Source organism: Canis aureus, chromosome 5, assembly GCF_053574225.1.
Source record: "Canis aureus isolate CA01 chromosome 5, VMU_Caureus_v.1.0, whole genome shotgun sequence".
In the NCBI taxonomy this organism is placed as follows: Eukaryota; Metazoa; Chordata; class Mammalia; order Carnivora; family Canidae; genus Canis; species Canis aureus.
The window spans coordinates 36,515,171-36,530,701 of record NC_135615.1 but is presented as its reverse complement, the minus strand read 5'-3'; the positions used below and the strand labels follow the sequence as shown (position 1 = coordinate 36,530,701).

The window sequence follows — 15,531 nt, the reverse complement described above, 5'->3', positions numbered from 1 at the left end:
GGAAAATGTGGGGGTAAAATAAATTAGAGTTGCTGCCTCATTGGAGTGTTATGTGGATAAAAAGAGGCAATCCATGAAAATCCTTAGCACAGTGCCATCAAGCACATGTAAATGCCTGATAGGTATTAGCTATTTTTATAAATAATGCTATTAATAAAAATTAAAAGTATTACAGGTAGTATGCTTTGGAATCCAGAAGGTGTGATTCACTCTGGATCTCCCTTTACTAGGTGGCTCCCTGAGCCTGCTCTGGGCTGCTCTGTTGGGGGCCGAGGGAAGGAGGATGCAGGTGAAACAGGTGAGGCCCATCCTGTGGGACGCAGTAGAAGAGGCCCGGGCCCATCGGGCTGGCCTTAAGAGCCTGCGTTCAGGCCTCCTTGGAGACAACCTGACAGACAGTGGGCTCAGCCAGTTGGGCAGGGCACTTCGAGAGTTGCAGGTAAGTAAGGTGAGGCCTGGAGGCGCCTGGGAGAGCAATAGCTGGAGCCTACCCTGAACCCTCTCTCCACAGGTGATAAAAGCCTGCAGTCAGTGCCCAGGAAGCCAGCCACTCAAAAGGGTCAAAGCTGAGGCTGTGGAGCTCCCAGAACTACAGGTAGGTCTCATTCAACCTCTTAGGAGCCCCACTGTCTTCCTTCCTCTCCTGTTTACAAAGCATCACGAGGAGGCCCTTCCTTCATTCGCTAATTTATTGATTCTCAGACACTGACTGAATTCTCAGTACTTGTCAGGCATAGTGCTATGTAGACCCTGGGAAATCCCTGTCCTCATGGATTTTACAGTCTTCTGGGAAGAAACAGTTGTAACATTGTGATCAGTTCTCTGAAGGCCTTATCAACACAGGGTTCTATGGGGCATCTAAGCTAGTCTTGGCAAGAGAGGGAAGGAATATTTCATGGAGGAAGTTGACTCCTGAAGGAGGTAGCCAGGAAAAATGAATCAAGAACATTCCAGGAACAGAAAATAACAATGTTTTAGAAATAAGTGAGAGCTTGATCTCATTGGGGGACTGAAAGCAGCTCATTTTGCTGAAGAATAATTTGAGGAAGAGTCAAGAGAGAAGGATGAAAGAGTGAAGTGAGAAAAAACAGTGAAGTGGGGGCCAGGTCATAAAGAGCTTTGTAAATTTACTGAGATGTTTGGACTTCATCTTGAAGGTCAGTGGGAAAGCCATAGAAGACAACATTGCTCACATTTTTCAGGTGAGCAAAATGAGGCTCAGAGAAGGGGTCTGAGTACCTCAGGGTCACTGATAAAATCAAAGATAGCAGAGGGGCAAAAACCCCTGAGTGCTTTGACTCAATATAGTACTTTTGCATCTGTTTAGAGTGCATGGCCTCTCCTGTGCAGAAGGGGGCACTGTTTTCCAGGATTTGCCACAGTGTGGCTGGAGTGCTGCTCCTGTGCAACTTCTCCTGGTCCTTCCCTTTTCATAATTACAGCTTTTACAGTGGTGAGCTTTGGGAATTAGGTATATAAGCTCCCATTTACTAAGCAGTGCCTACCACTACTTAGTGCTTTGGATGCCTTATCTTATTTCATGCTCTCTACAACTTCTATCAGCTCTATTTTACATGGATTCAAAGGACTAGTTACCTGTCTGAGGCCACATAGCTGAGTAAAGGAGGGCCTGGGACCCAGATCTGATTTCAAAGCCCTGAGCTTAATGCACACTGTCCTGGGAGGAAGGGTATGGAATTCCCACTCCTACTATATTCTCATCAGGTGATAGATTCAACAGCAAGCTACAGCCCAGACTTCCAGGGAGAGTCCAAAGGTGGGTTTGGGGCTTGGGGTGGAGCTGGGCATCTTTTCCACCTTTACCAGGCTTAACCACATTTTCTGCTGGAGGTAGGAATAACGTCATCTCTGGGATCTGGGCTTCATCAAAATCATCCTCTTAGGGACTCTGAGGAACCGGTAATACCCCAGGTATCCCAGAAAAGCTGGAAGCTGTTGGGGGAGTAAAGAGTTGCAGAGCTCAGTTAATATGTCTACTGCTTCCCTGCCTCAGCAACAGGGGGAAATATGGAGATCTGAAAGGCTATGTGATTCCTAAGGGAGGGACATGGGAAGACTCTTTTCCTACTGGGTCACATTAGAAGTATAGGATCCCTAAAGCCTCCATTGCACCACCTATTGGCAGAGCCAACACCTCTCCTTTCTCCCCATGGCCTCCAAGTCTCTGTCCAGGCTACAGGCTCTTACAGGCCAGTGAGGTCCTAGATATAGTTCTCAGAGCAGCCCTGGTAGTGGGATTCTGTTGAAAAGCTGGGCCTAAGTCCCAAGGCTGTGTACACATATGGGCTTCTGACCTGGGCCTGGCAGGCCCCAGATGTGGCCCTGCAGTTCTTCTTGGCTCAGGCACGGAAGAAGAGATGGCACGAATGGCACCAAATACGGATCCAAGAGGAACTGAAGCATTTGGAACAGGAGAAGGTGGCAGGTGACCAGGTCAAAGGCCTAGAGGCTGAAAAGGAGGTGAGGAGGGCCAAGTAGGGGACTTGAGGTTTTTTTTTTTTTTTTTTAAGATTTTATTTACTTATTAATGAGAAAGAGAGAGAAAGGCAGAGACACAGGCAGAGGGAGAAGCAGGCTCCATGCAGGGAGCCCGACATGGGACAGGATCCTGAGTCTCCAGGATCAGGCTCTGGGCTGAAGGCGGCGCTAAACCGCTGAGCCACCTGGGCCACCCAGGACTTGAGGTTTCTAATTGGTTCAGGCACTGTGCTGCGGACTGTGATCCAGCTTCAATCACAACAGACTGGGCCATACCCTCTCATGGTCCTCACTGCTTTGTGATTTTCAGTCCTAAGTGCTGTGATGCAGGGAGCTAAGGGCTTGTTGGGAACAAAAAGGTGTGCCTGACCCAGGTTGAAGTGGATCACAGAAGAAAGCATCCAAGCTGAGACTTAAAAAACAAATCAGCCAGAGGAATTCACTAGACTGAGCTCTGCTTAGGCAGGTTGTACCCATCACATATAGGCATTGAGGAAATATAACTTGCTTGAACAAATTAAGAAACAAAACTTGTGTCCATGGGGGTTGTGAGAATATGTTCTGAGGACGATATCGTATGAGCAAAAGTCCAGAGGGAAGCAATGGCATAGTCTAGGTATTGCAGATTGTCCATTGGTGGGGCCTGGTAGGTGCAAGGTCAGAGACGAGGCTAAAGAGACCAGTGTGTGCCATGCCTCTGAATTTGGACTTTACCAAATTCAGGTACAGTGAACCATTGAAGGCGTGTGTCATCTCAGTTCTGTCCCTCGCTAGCTATATGAATTTGGGCAGGTTAGGTCACTCCTCTGATTCAGTTTCCAAATCTAACCACCAGATTTGGAAAAGTAAAATGGCAACTACCCCATATGGTTTTCATTGGATAAAATGAAAACGATACACATGAAATGTTTAGAACAGAGCTTGGTATGCAGGTGGCACTGAACAAAGAATATGTATTATCACTGAAGGACTCTGAGGAGAGGCAGAGATGGCACCGGGAACAGAGAGTGCTGAGACTCCAGCTGGAAGCACTTCAGGCAGAGAAGGACAATGCAGAGCAAGACCTCGTAGCCCTTTATGAGTTGCATGTGCAGGCTGCCCGAGCTCAGACACGCCATACGCTGCAGGTCAGTGAGGTCAAAAGGCAGGCCCTGAAGTGCTTCCAAGGCTGACTGACTAACAAGCATCTCCGAATCTGGGCACAGGTATTCCGAACCTGGCGAAGGCTATGGGAGGAGCAGGCTGTGACCACAGAGCATCACCACCGCAGCCTGCTGGCTGGTGTCCTGCAAGACAACATCAACCTGGCCACGCAGAACCAGGAGCTCCGAGCCCAGAACCAGCAACTTCGGCAGGGAATAGACTAGGCTGAGGCCAGTCCTGGTGGATTGCTGCCCTGGGGAGAAATTTGGTGATCAGTAGTCCTGCAGGGATAGCTCCTTTCTCTTCATTCTTAAGGGTTCTAGAAGGGAGAGGGAGCTGGGCTACAATAACCAAGCTGATTTTCATTATGGATAATTAACAATACCACTAACCAAGTCCCGTTGTGCCAGTCCCTGTTAAACGCCTCATATCCACTACTTTTTAGTCTTTCCCACTACCCTACATGGTAGTAGATACCATTTAATCCCCATTTCAGGGGTAAGGCAACTAATGGTTGTAGAGGTTAAGAAACTGCCCAAGGATAGTCAGCTAATAAGTGACAAATTCAAGCCTGGTTGGCCAGAGTTCTACACTGTAGACAGTAGTGGGTTTGCAAGATGCAGTGTGCATTGGAATCATTTCAGCTCATTAAAGAAAAAGAAAAAAGAAAAAAAAGATTCCCAAGCCCTACCCTATTCCCTAAGATTTTTCAATAGGTCTGCCTTTTGAAAATTATTTTATGTTATGTTAAACTTACTAGGTATTCTTCCAAGGAGCAGGGCCTGATGTCCCTCTGGCCATGAGAAGAGATGACAGGATTATCAGTGAGGGAACCAGAGGAAATGAGAATCAAAGCCATATTGAACCCATGAGTTCTCTAGCCTAAAATCTAGTTTGTCCTGCCAGGCCCAGTACCTTCTATTTCCAAGAATTCCTCTGAATTCCCTAGGACCCACGTTTTGTACTTCAGAGAAATTTGGGAAGTTCTATGATAGAACAGTCTCCACTCCATAGAGCCCTAAAGAAGATAACACTTCTGGCAACAACTAGGAGAAAACAGTGTCTTCTCCTAGCCTGTAAGTTACTCTGCCATTAAGACATTCAGGGCACCAGGGGAACAAAATTATGTTTCAGCAAAGCTATTAAGCACAGAAGACGTAGGACTATCATAGTCAATTGCAGAACCTGCACCCCAGAATACTTTATTAAGACCTTATTGCTTACATAGAGACACTGATTGAGTTATACCAAATTTCCCTGTGCCTGGTTCCAGGTTACTCTGTGTAGAGCTTCCCTAAGCTGTTGAGAGCTAGGACACTGCTAGGCAGGGGTAGGACCCAGAGTGAGAAGAATGGTACCTCCTAGGAGTTGTAGAGGGGGCAGTGGGCTTTGAGAGGGCCCTTGGGGTGAGCAGAGATCCGGAGTATAGCCTTAAGCCAGGGCCCAGGGGCAACATTCCCTGAGATGGGTCAAGCTCCAGCCCTCTCTGGAGTTTCCAGAACAAAGCTGGGTGGATATGGAGAGCAGCACTGTGGAGGGAGCAGGGGGCATTGTCTCCAGGTGCTGCTGGAGCCAAGGGAGCTTGGAAGAGAGGCCTGGGTAGCAATAGGGTTTCTTGCATTATGGTGCGGGGATGAATGTCTCTAATGGGGGATTCATGTACCAAAGCTGGGGTGGAATAGCTGTCATCAGGCCTGGGGGCAATGGGTCTGCTGGGGTGACCACAGGAGGCAAGGAGAGCCAACTTTTGTCCACACCCCACTTGAAACAACTGCATTCATGCAGGATGAGGCAGGGAGTCTCCTCCAATGGAGATGGGGTCATTTTTAGGCTGAGGTATGGATGCTCCCCCAATTCCTTAGACGAACTTTTGGGAAGTTTCTTTAATTAAACTCAGTCTCCTGGGGTAACCCTTCATTCACCCACTTCTAGAGACTAACCTGGCTGCTCTCACTTCCCCACCTTTTATCACAAGGCACTTGTTACAGGGCTGGCTGCTGAGGAAGGGTCGGGAGGCCTGGGAGGTGGCTCTGATGGTGGCCAATCTTCAGGGTCAGGAGTCCAGGTGGAGGTGGTCAGGGGCTAGCGGCTGCCATAATACAGGCGCACAGCCAGACCAATAAGCAGTGTGGCCAGGAAGAAGGCAGCTGTGAGCTGTAGCCGCAGCAGGGCTGCTGAGAACACAGCATTGACCACAAGTGAGCAGGACACAACAAAGAGGCGTGTGATGCTGCTGCCGTGCTTCATGACAGCTGACATGAGCAGTCCATTTACTGCCTGGCTCAGTACCACAAGCGCTGCCCATCCTGAGAAACCCTCCAGGAGGCCCGGGCCAGGGCCGCCACCTGCATGCAGACCTAGATTTAGGAGCACACCAAAAGTGTAGAGGAAGAGGTTTTGAAGTGCTAGGGGCAGCCGCTGTCGCTTCATGAGCAGTTCTGTGTACACGGACGAGAGGCCTGAGATGAGGCAGTACAGGATGAGAAGTAGCAGTCCCAGTGGAGTGATATGCAGGGGCATGGGGCCAGCAGCAACTGCTAACGGGGATCCAGGAAGGGTGTTCCCAGGGTCCTGGAGGCCACCAGCTGCATAACAAGCCCCTGCCACCATCAGCAGCAGCAGTGCTAAGCCCTGACGTGCAGAGAGGCGGTGCCGGAGACAGAGGCAGTAGAACAGGGCCGTGCTTCCAATCTTGAGATTGCTCAGCACCTGGTAGGTGCTGGGGTCCATATAGCGTTGAAGATAGATGACTAGGTTGTTGTTAGCTCCGTAGAGTAGGGCTGATAGTGCAAATGGGGCAGCCTGGCGCCATGGTGGGGCCCCCTGGGGCCATGCCTGCCAGCCCACCAAGAGGGAGAAGGCGCACAACAGTAGCTTGGTCAACTCGGTCAGCAGCACAGCTGAAGAGGGCCGGAAGGGCACTTTGCCGTTCACATGGCACAGTGCCAGTAATGGGGCATGGGCACCATATGTGGCAGTGGATAAGAGTAGCATCAGGGTCCAGCGGGCCTGCCTGGGACGGCCCAGGCCTGGCATACCCCCGTCCTCTACACTCATGCCCAAACCAGACCCTGGGTGGCTTGTGTGGCTAGCAAGGGGGCAATGGGAATTCTATCAAGTTTGGGGAAAATCAATATGGAGCCAGCTCTCCAGAGGGAGGAGCTGTGGTACATTGCTAGAGAGTATACTGAGAATCAGAATCAGCAGCAAACTCCACAGTCAGGGATGTAAAAGAAAGGGGCTGGTGGCTTCTTTGGGGTTAAGGAGGGGCGTCCAAAAACTGCTGGCTGATAAGCCACCACTTACCCTCTGCAGGAAGGAAAGCAAGGATGAAGGCTGTGGGCAAGCTGGAGATAGCAAAAGGGTGATAGGTAGGGAAGCCAAATATGGTGTCTGTGGTTGAAAGGCCTCTACCTGCAGGCCAGAGGTGCTCATCCTTTCTCCTCCATGGGATCCAGAGCTAGTCAGGCCCCTTTCGCAATGACCGAAGATAGTCCCTCAATGTCTTCTCCACATTGGGCACGGCATATGCCTGAGCTGCGTAGATGCCAGTGCAGGTACCCACAGCAAAGCCCAATACTGCTGATGCCCTCAGTTTGGCCACCACATAGCCGGCTAAGAAGCCCTTGAGGAATGGGGAGGACAAGAGCGAGCCATCCTGTGGAGTGAAATGAAGGAGAAAATTCAGCCAGGGTCTTCCTTCATTATCTAGAAGCTACTCAAGCTGGCCCTAGAGCATCCCACCACCTGCTCCTCCTTACTCTGGAAAGCTGTAGTATTCTCTCCACAAAGATTTTTAAGATTCTGGAGGCAGAAAAAGAATCTAGGGGTCCTGATCACACAATCTCAGAACCCTGTGGTTAGAAGGCTCCAACCATAGAACCCCACACCACAAATCTACGGAGATGTCACTGAGGAGTCTGATCCCTGCCTGCTTCTCCAGCCTCCCTTCCTAATGCTCCCCCATTACTGCAGCCAAATTAAACTATTCATCATATTTATCAGGCTACTTCCCACCATGAGAGCTTTACATATGTAATTTTATCTGCTTGAAATGTTCTATCCTCTCCTCTTTACCTAGTTAATTCCTATTTAAGACGCCAGTTCTAGTCTCATTTTCTTCGGGAAACTTTCCTTGGAGTCACAAAGAGCTGGCCCTCAATAACTATTTGCTGAATAAACCTCTATTACCCATTCAATACCATACAGGGCAATGAAGTCTGGTGGGCAGGTACAACTTTACCTGGCTCACACCACTGCTGACTTCTTCTTCCACACGCTGCTGCAGGCGTTCCAGCTGGTTCTTGAGAAATGCCAGGTCCTTAAGCTTGGGCAGAGAATCCTAGAACAAGAGGGAAATCGGCTGCAGCAGGTTAATGCAGCCCCATTCCCTGCTCAGGTCTATCGGGCTGGGTAGGTCGGGGTGTGAGGATGAGACATCTCTTCTTATAAAAACTTCCTCATAATGACGTGGCACCAGAAAAAAAGACATTGAAAACTGAATTCACACGGGGGCCACGGAGGGGGTGACAGATGAGATCTGCATCTGTGACAACCCTTACAAAATTTTATATAGCAAGCAGTGTGTATGGAGGCAAGAGGAACAGCTTCGATTTATCAGGCACGCACTACTGACTCGACTATAAGCTACTGAAAGTGGCAAGCTGTCCGTCTTGCCTACTTGGTCCCCAAGCCTAACACAGAGACTACTAAGTACTTAGATGTGTGAACCGTGCAGAACTTCAGACCAATGGTAAAAAATGACCTGAGGCAGTTTCATGGACGCTCTAGGATAAACCTGATTTCTGCCTGGGCTTCCCAAACAATGTGTAACTGGATGCACTAGCTGGGGTGGGGGTGGGGTGGCTGTCTGCAGGATTGTGGGTAAATGAACTGAGCGCCTTTGATCACCTCAAAGTATGAAATTCAATGTATGCCAAAAGTTTAAACGAGAACACGTATCCGTGTGACTTGGAAACATCGTGTTTCTAAGAGGGAGATTTCGGGGACTAGGGAATGCAAAAGAGGAGGAGTATGTCAGGGTAAGTGTGTCGGAGTGCGTGCCAGTAATTAAGGATCTTGAGAGGACCCGGAGAGGACACCTGGGGGATGCCGAGCTCTGCTTGCCTCATGTAGCGCTCCGCTACTCCATTCCCCCAGCGTTGAGGGCAGTCAACAAGAGTATAAACCCGACAAGAGTTAAAACCCCATAAGGGACACCTTTAGGCAGGATAAAGGCCAGTGTCGCCTTTCTCAAGGACTAAAAGGGTGTGAAGACCACCCCACACTGCAGATAACGCCCACATTCACTCACCTTGTCATCCGCCATCTTCCCCGGCGAACTTGTTGCGCAGGCGCAACCCCGCCTTCCTCGCGCCAAGTGCAGCGGCCATCTTTACTGAGGGCGAAGGCATTTCCGGGACATTTTTTGGAAAGGGTGGAGGTGCTCCCCCTGACTGCCGAGCGCGGCGGTTTCCGCTCGGGTACTTCCACGTGACCCCTCCGGCAGGACACGAGATGAGTGTCCGCGAGCGCATACGAACTGGGCGCGATGAGCTCATTTGTACGCATATGCGTGCTGTGCACGTTCGTCTGGCTGGTCGTCCGCCCCTCGATGAGCTCACAGTTGCGCCATGAGGTCAGCTGGTGCGTTGGCTTCTTTGCGCTTTTCCCGGAGCCACGCACGGAAAGGCGCACCCACTTGGGGATCCAGACGCCTGTTTACAAGCGCCGCCTCCGCGGGCGGCGCTGCTCTGGCTCGTCCTTTCCCGCCCCTGGGACCTGGCTTCTACCCCGCCCCGTATTTGTGCGGCGCGGGTTGGCCTAGCCAGCGCAGAGAGGCTGGGCTTGTGGGCGCAGCAGCTCCGGAGGTCAAGCTGGGCTGAGCTTGCGGGCCGGCGAAGGCCGGCGGGGACGCGGTCGGGGCTATGCTGGGCAAGGATTACATGCTGGCCATCATTCTGGTCAACTGCGATGGTGTGCACGGAGGGGCCCGATGGGAGGATCGGGAGCTGAGGGGGAACGAGGGAGTTGACGGGGTATGTTTCACCGTAAGGACCAGGGGACAAATGAACCCTGGATCTTTGCGCTGTAAAGGACATTTTGGATCTCCAGCCTAAGGATTGTCCCCTTCGGGATGGAGGGAGGGTTCTGACAGAGCGTTGTTCTGAACCCACGAATATGCCTTCCCTCTCCAATCCCGTGTTTCCTGTCCCCATCCCTGTTCCTGTAGACGACTTGTGGGGGGACCAGAGTCTTGAGGGGGAGCCAGGACTGCCCCCTGGCTGGAGGAAGATAAGCGATGCTGCAGGTACTTACTATTGGCATGTACCCAGTGGCAGCACCCAGTGGCAGCGCCCAACCTGGGAGACGGGAGATGCAGAGGACCCGGGCACGGTAGGTGGAGTGTGAGGAGGGGGTCTGAACCCATGTGTGGTTGTAGGCCTGCTGCCACACTGACCTAGTTCCCTCTCTACAGAGGACGGAGGGGATTTGGGGACTTCGGCCTCCCAAGGGGAGATCCTTCTCGAGCCTGGAGAGCTCACTGGACCGCAGGTAACAGGGACAGGCCAGGGAGAATGAAAGGCTTGGGGTTCCATGGCCCTCAGAGATGCAACTGGACTCACATTCTGCTTTCAAGCCCAGGTTTTTGTCTCTGTTGCATTTCTTGAGTCTCTCAGTATTTTGAAGTTTGTCCCTTGTTCCATGCTCTGTTTTGCTACATGTTCTTCCCTGTTCTGGGTACTGAGAAGTCATGTTCTAGATCTTGGTCACTGTACTAAGCTCTTTCCATGGAAGTTCCTGTTTAGTGTTCTAGAGTGTCTTGTCTCACTTTAGAGTTCTGGTCCACGTTTTGGATCCTGTTCAATGTTTACAACTTTTATTCTACATCCTATGTCCTGAAGTTTTGTTCAAATTTTAAACCACACTGTTACATTTATTTAATGTGTCCTAGGCCCTCTCTCACTCTGGTTACATATTTGGGGCACTATGTTCTGGGACTTATCCCACATCTCATGCCCAATAAGTAGTCAGGGCTTCACTACTCTCCCTTTTGCAGGAAGTGTGGTCCCCTTACAAGCTCTACTCTCTTCCAGGACCTCTCTGTCCTGGTATGGTGAAGAATCCTACATCCAGAGTATGGAGCCAGGGGCTAAGGTAGTGTCTTGGGTCTGAGGGCCAGCCCAGGGAATGGTGGTGGGGGTGGTGGATTGTTCCAAGGGAAAGGTCAGGGGTGGGATCGGGCTGAGAAGAGGTGATCAAGGGTGAAGGGCATGTATACCAGAAGGTTCATGCGTGTGGAACCTGCAACACCTCCCATCCTACTCTACTGTTCCACTTCCATGTCCACCTCCACTCACTCAGAGCTGTCCTGTCCTTTCCCCTAACCCGTCAGTGCTTTGCAGTCCGCTCCCTGGGCTGGGTAGAGGTACCCGAAGAGGATCTGGTACCAGGGAAGAGCAGTATTGCAGTCAATAACTGCATCCAGCAACTGGCCCAGACTCGCAGCCGTAGCCGCAGCCAGCCCCCAGATGGTGCCTGGGGTGAGGTGAGCTGGCTGTCCCTTCAAGGGATTCAGCCTAGGGCCCAGCAGAGACAGCTGTCCCTGAATTGCCTGTTCTCCATGGTAACCACATTGATCTGAGCTTCAGACTGACCTCTCCTTGGCAGGGCCAGAACATGCTGATGATCCTAAAGAAGGATGCCATGAGCTTGGTGAATCCTCTGGACCATAGTCTAATCCACTGCCAGCCTCTGGTGCACATCCGTGTGTGGGGTGTGGGCAGCTCCAAGGGCCGGTGAGGACCCCTGCATCCCCCCAAGTGATAGTTGCTCCTCCCTCCCTCCTGCAGGCTATGATCCCCACTGATGCTGATCCTCTGTACTTGAACCCCTGGACACAGATCCTCTGACATGGACCCAAGCTCTGCCTCCCCTGCCTGGTCCAGCCCTGGTTGGGGAGGGTGGGCCCAGCTCCTCAGGGACGGATGGGGTTGAGTCTGAGAGGCTGGGCTGATTCTCTCCTGTGCTCCCACATGCTTCCGGAACAGAGACAGGTGAGTGACAGCCTGGTGCCTTGAGCCCCAGCCCTTACCTCCCTGTTCCATCCCCATGTCCTTTGCCTGACTTTCCAGTCTCCTCTAGGCACTACAGGCCCCTCCTCCTACCCAGCCTCTACCCTACCCCAATTTCTGCCCCTGTCCCTGCCCCAGCCCCATCTCTGACCCTACCAGGGACTTCGCTTTTGTGGCGGGTGACAAAGACAGCTGTATGCTCAAGTGCCATGTGTTTCGCTGTGATGTCCCTGCCAAGGCCATTGCCAGTGCCCTACATGGGCTCTGTGCCCAGGTAAGGGCCAAGAGTGGGGCAGGGAATGTGGGTATGGGTCTGAAGCTTCTAAGGTGGTTGGGTCAGGGAAGTATTACCTTACCTCAATTCTTCTGTCTCCTTGTATCTCATGTTGGTTGCATTGTGTTTTAGATATTGTCAGAGCGAGTAGGTGTCAGTGGTGATTCCCGTGATTCCCCTTGCTCCTCTCTAGACCCCATCTCCCCAGAAGATCTACCACGGCAAGGTATGGGGAGGGAGGTGCTGCATTGCAGTTAAGAGGCTACTTTAGTGAAAGTTTGGGTTGTTTAGTCCTGGTTGTTTAGTCCTTCCCTGGATACGTAGGATTTCTGATGTGTGCTGGTTCCAGGGATCCCAAGCTCTGAATTGGAGGAGCATCAGTGGCCTTCCTTCTACTAGCTCTGAATCTCAGAAGGGTGGGTAAGAGGGGTCACTGAGAGAGTATGGAAGCCAACTCCTATGTGTACATTTCAGTGGAGCTGCTGGATGCAGTGAGCCAGGCTGCTCAGAAGTATGAAGCATTGTACATGGGGACCTTGCCAGTCACCAAAGCCATGGGTAAGGACTGAGCTGGCTGAGGAAGTGGGCGGGCTAGATGAGGTCAGAGAAGGTGGTTAAGGTAGGATCTACCACCATTTCTCAGAGTGCTCTCATGGCCTTGTCTGGCCTAGAATGTGCCATCCTTCCCAACTCAGGATTCTAAGCCTAGCTCCAGCCCCTCTATTGCCACCTCTCTGAATCCCAAGTCAGTCAGAGGGGCCTAGACACTCCTTGCAGATCCCTTCTTTCTTTCCGCCTGGAAGACACCATGGTGGGCATGTCCCCCCCCACCCCAGGCATGGACGTGCTGAATGAGGCCATTGGTACCCTCACCACTCGGGGGGACCAGGATGCTTGGGTCCCTGCCATGCTCAGTGTGTCTGACTCTCTCATGACTGCACATCCCATTCAGGTACCAGAAGAAGGTGAAGTTGGGGGCTGTGGAGGAATGGGAGGGATGCTGAGGGGCTCATTGCTTGCTATTGGAAGAGCTCAGTGGGTCCAACCAGTGCCCAGTCCTCTAGTGACTAGGCCTGGTGTGGGCAGGCAGAAGCTGGTGCAGAGGAGGAACCACTGTGGCAGTGCCCTGTGCGACTTGTGACCTTTATTGGTGTTGGCCGTGACCCTCACACCTTTGGCCTCATTGCTGACCTGGGCCGTCAGAGCTTCCAGTGTGCAGCCTTCTGGTGCCAGCCCCATGCAGGGGGACTCTCTGAAGCTGTGCAGGCTGCTTGCATGGTGAGTTACAGGTGGGAATGGGTGGGTGGGGTTGCCCTTCAGCTGTTCTGTACTGGTAACTGGGGCTCAGGATTGGTACCCTCTCCAGAAATCACAAGCCAGTAATCTAGGCCGACTACAGTAAACTACTCTTTTATTTGTCCCTCCTGCTGTTTTTAATAAGTTTAAGTTAGTTGCTAATGTAGAGAAGCAGGGCAGTTCATGTATTAATTGCTATTCTTGTTTCTCTTAAAGTAGCAGACTCTGATCCTGGTCCCACACATATAAATTTCAACATTCAGCTGGAATTGTATAGGGGCTGTTCGAGGTTGGGTGGGCACTATTTCTCCTGTATGTCTCATTTAGGTTATTTCCTGGCCTCTGTGCACATTGGAATGTGGGATGCTTACTCTTAAGTTCAGCTTACTCTTTCCTCAACAAATACAAGTGTCTACAGGGTACCAGGCACCATACCTGATCCTGGGAATTCACTGATACAGAAGGCACAGCTTTTGCCCTCACAAAACACACAGGTTAGATCAGACACAGACCAGAAGGGAGTTGTATGCCACATGATGATGGAGGAGATGGCCCCTTGCAGAAAGCTACCTGAAAGAGGTGATAGAAAGGTGAGAGTTGAAGGTCCAATGAAGAAGTTAGGTGAAGGGGATGGGACCAAAGGTATGCCAAATACAAGGAACTTCAGGTGTGAAGATGAGTGCAGTGTTAGTGGGTAAGTGTATCTAAATGAATCTAGTGTATCTGGAGCGCAAAGGGGCAGATGAAGTGAGAGCAGAAAAAATGGCAGACGCCAGGTCATGGAAGAACTTAGAGATTGTGGGGTGAGTTTATTTTGTCTCAAGTCGCTTTGAGACATTGAAAGGTCTTGAGCAGTGAATTTAAATTTATGGATTAAGAAGATCACTTAAGGTATATTATAAGTTTGAATTCCAGTTGTACCATTTTTTGCCTAGGTGACTTTGGGCAAGTCGTGTATTCTTTCTGAGCCAAAATTTCCTCATTTGCAAAATGGTGATAATACCTGATAAATAACTTTGGATTAAGTGAGATTATGTGAAGCATTTAGCACATGCCAAGCCCTCCTAAATGTCCTTTTCTGTTTTTGTTATTGAGCTCCCAGGGAGTGTCGTAGGGGCTCCAGATGGGGCCAACTACCAGCCTCATACCAGACTGAAGCCATGGCCAGTTCCCTGTTTTGCAGATGTTTTCAGGGAGCCCAGGGGCAGAAAGGAGCTGGATCCTCATATTCCCCTTTTCCCTAGGTTCAGTACCAGAAGTGTCTTGTGGCCTCTGCAGCTCGAGGCAAGGCCTGGGGTGCCCAGGCCCGTGCCCGCCTGCGGCTCAAGCGGACCAGCTCTGTGGACTCCCCAGGAGGTCCCCTGCCACTCCCCCTGCTCAAAGGAGGGGTTGGGGGTGCAGGGGCAGCCCCTCGAAAGCGGGGTGTCTTCTCTTTTCTTGATGCCTTCCGTCTGAAACCTTCTCTGCTCCATATGCCCTAAGTTAATCCAGGAGGACTGGGTAAGGAGGCTCTGGGTCCATGCCCAACTCTATACCCCTTCATACTTCAGGGGTCTGTAGCCTCTCACTCCTTGAAGCCTTCTCTGCCTGCCCCTCTGGCTCTTGCCTACCCTCTGTTTATTGCCCAATTTATTCAATGTTTATAGAGATGACTGAGAGGCCCTGCACCACAACCTAGGCCCCTGACTGTCCTTTCCCTGGGTCCCTGTGTTCCTTGCCCCTGTCCAATCCTGGACAGTTGGCTCTACCTCAGCAACACTTTATAGCAAATCAGTACAAATAAAAATCCTTCAGTGACCTCACTAGGTGTGAGTATATGGGGCCTGGGATAGGGTTGGGGGTTAATACCTGTGTGAGGTGAGTGTGCCTGTGCTTGGTGTGTTGGTGGCTGCCTGTAGTCACATGGGGACATGGTGTGTGGTGGAAATTTGATTTTTTAAAAAATATTTTAATTTATTCATGAGAGACAGATTGAGAGGCAGAGACACAGGCAAAGGGAGAAGCAGGCTCCCTGCAGGGAGCCCCATGTGGGACTCAATCCTGGATCTCCGGGATCATGCCCTGAGCTGAAGGCAGACACTCAACCGCTGAGCCACTCAGGCGTCCTGGAAATTGATTTCATTCATTAAACAAATGTAATTTTTAAGGTCTGTGTGCTAGGCAGTGGGGATATAAAATATGAGATCATCAGAAGGGGAGCCGAACAAGAGCTAAAGTAGAAGACAGTATGTAGTACAACTAGCA

The 15,531-nt window shown here is 51.1% G+C and overlaps 3 protein-coding genes across 10 annotated transcripts; 1 reads left to right on the top strand and 2 right to left on the bottom strand.

Moving 5' to 3' along the window:
• Window positions 1–4,813: 4,813 nt before the first annotated feature.
• On the bottom strand, window positions 4,814–6,887 carry SLC35A4 (solute carrier family 35 member A4). Its single transcript, XM_077897520.1, has one exon. It carries the CDS (start codon window positions 6,697–6,699, stop codon window positions 5,725–5,727), a length of 975 nt encoding a protein of 324 aa, XP_077753646.1. The 5' UTR covers window positions 6,700–6,887; the 3' UTR covers window positions 4,814–5,724.
• A 1-nt stretch (window position 6,888) lies between these two features.
• Window positions 6,889–9,238, bottom strand: LOC144313973 (SLC35A4 upstream open reading frame protein). The gene is made up of 3 exons (XM_077897522.1): window positions 8,957–9,238; window positions 7,886–7,984; window positions 6,889–7,300 (listed from the first exon to the last, which is right to left on the bottom strand). The coding sequence occupies exons 1-3, from the start codon at window positions 8,969–8,971 to the stop codon at window positions 7,103–7,105; spliced, it is 312 nt and encodes a 103-aa protein (XP_077753648.1). The 5' UTR covers window positions 8,972–9,238; the 3' UTR covers window positions 6,889–7,102.
• On the top strand, window positions 9,137–15,089 carry APBB3 (amyloid beta precursor protein binding family B member 3). Of its 8 annotated transcripts, XM_077897518.1 has the most exons (13): window positions 9,298–9,618; window positions 9,875–10,038; window positions 10,121–10,197; window positions 10,740–10,800; window positions 11,039–11,191; window positions 11,314–11,441; window positions 11,856–11,991; window positions 12,124–12,217; window positions 12,466–12,549; window positions 12,795–12,943; window positions 13,078–13,269; window positions 13,615–13,781; window positions 14,532–14,665. In XM_077897518.1, exons 1-12 carry the CDS (start codon window positions 9,570–9,572, stop codon window positions 13,741–13,743), a joined length of 1,416 nt encoding a protein of 471 aa, XP_077753644.1. In that variant the 5' UTR covers window positions 9,298–9,569; the 3' UTR covers window positions 13,744–13,781; window positions 14,532–14,665. The 8 variants fall into 8 exon arrangements, with proteins under 8 accessions (XP_077753639.1, XP_077753644.1, XP_077753643.1 ...); XM_077897513.1 differs by lacking the exons at window positions 9,298–9,618; window positions 13,615–13,781 and adding an exon at window positions 9,137–9,288 and having other exon boundaries at window positions 14,532–15,089; XM_077897517.1 differs by lacking the exon at window positions 14,532–14,665 and having other exon boundaries at window positions 13,615–14,525.
• Window positions 15,090–15,531: the final 442 nt, after the last annotated feature.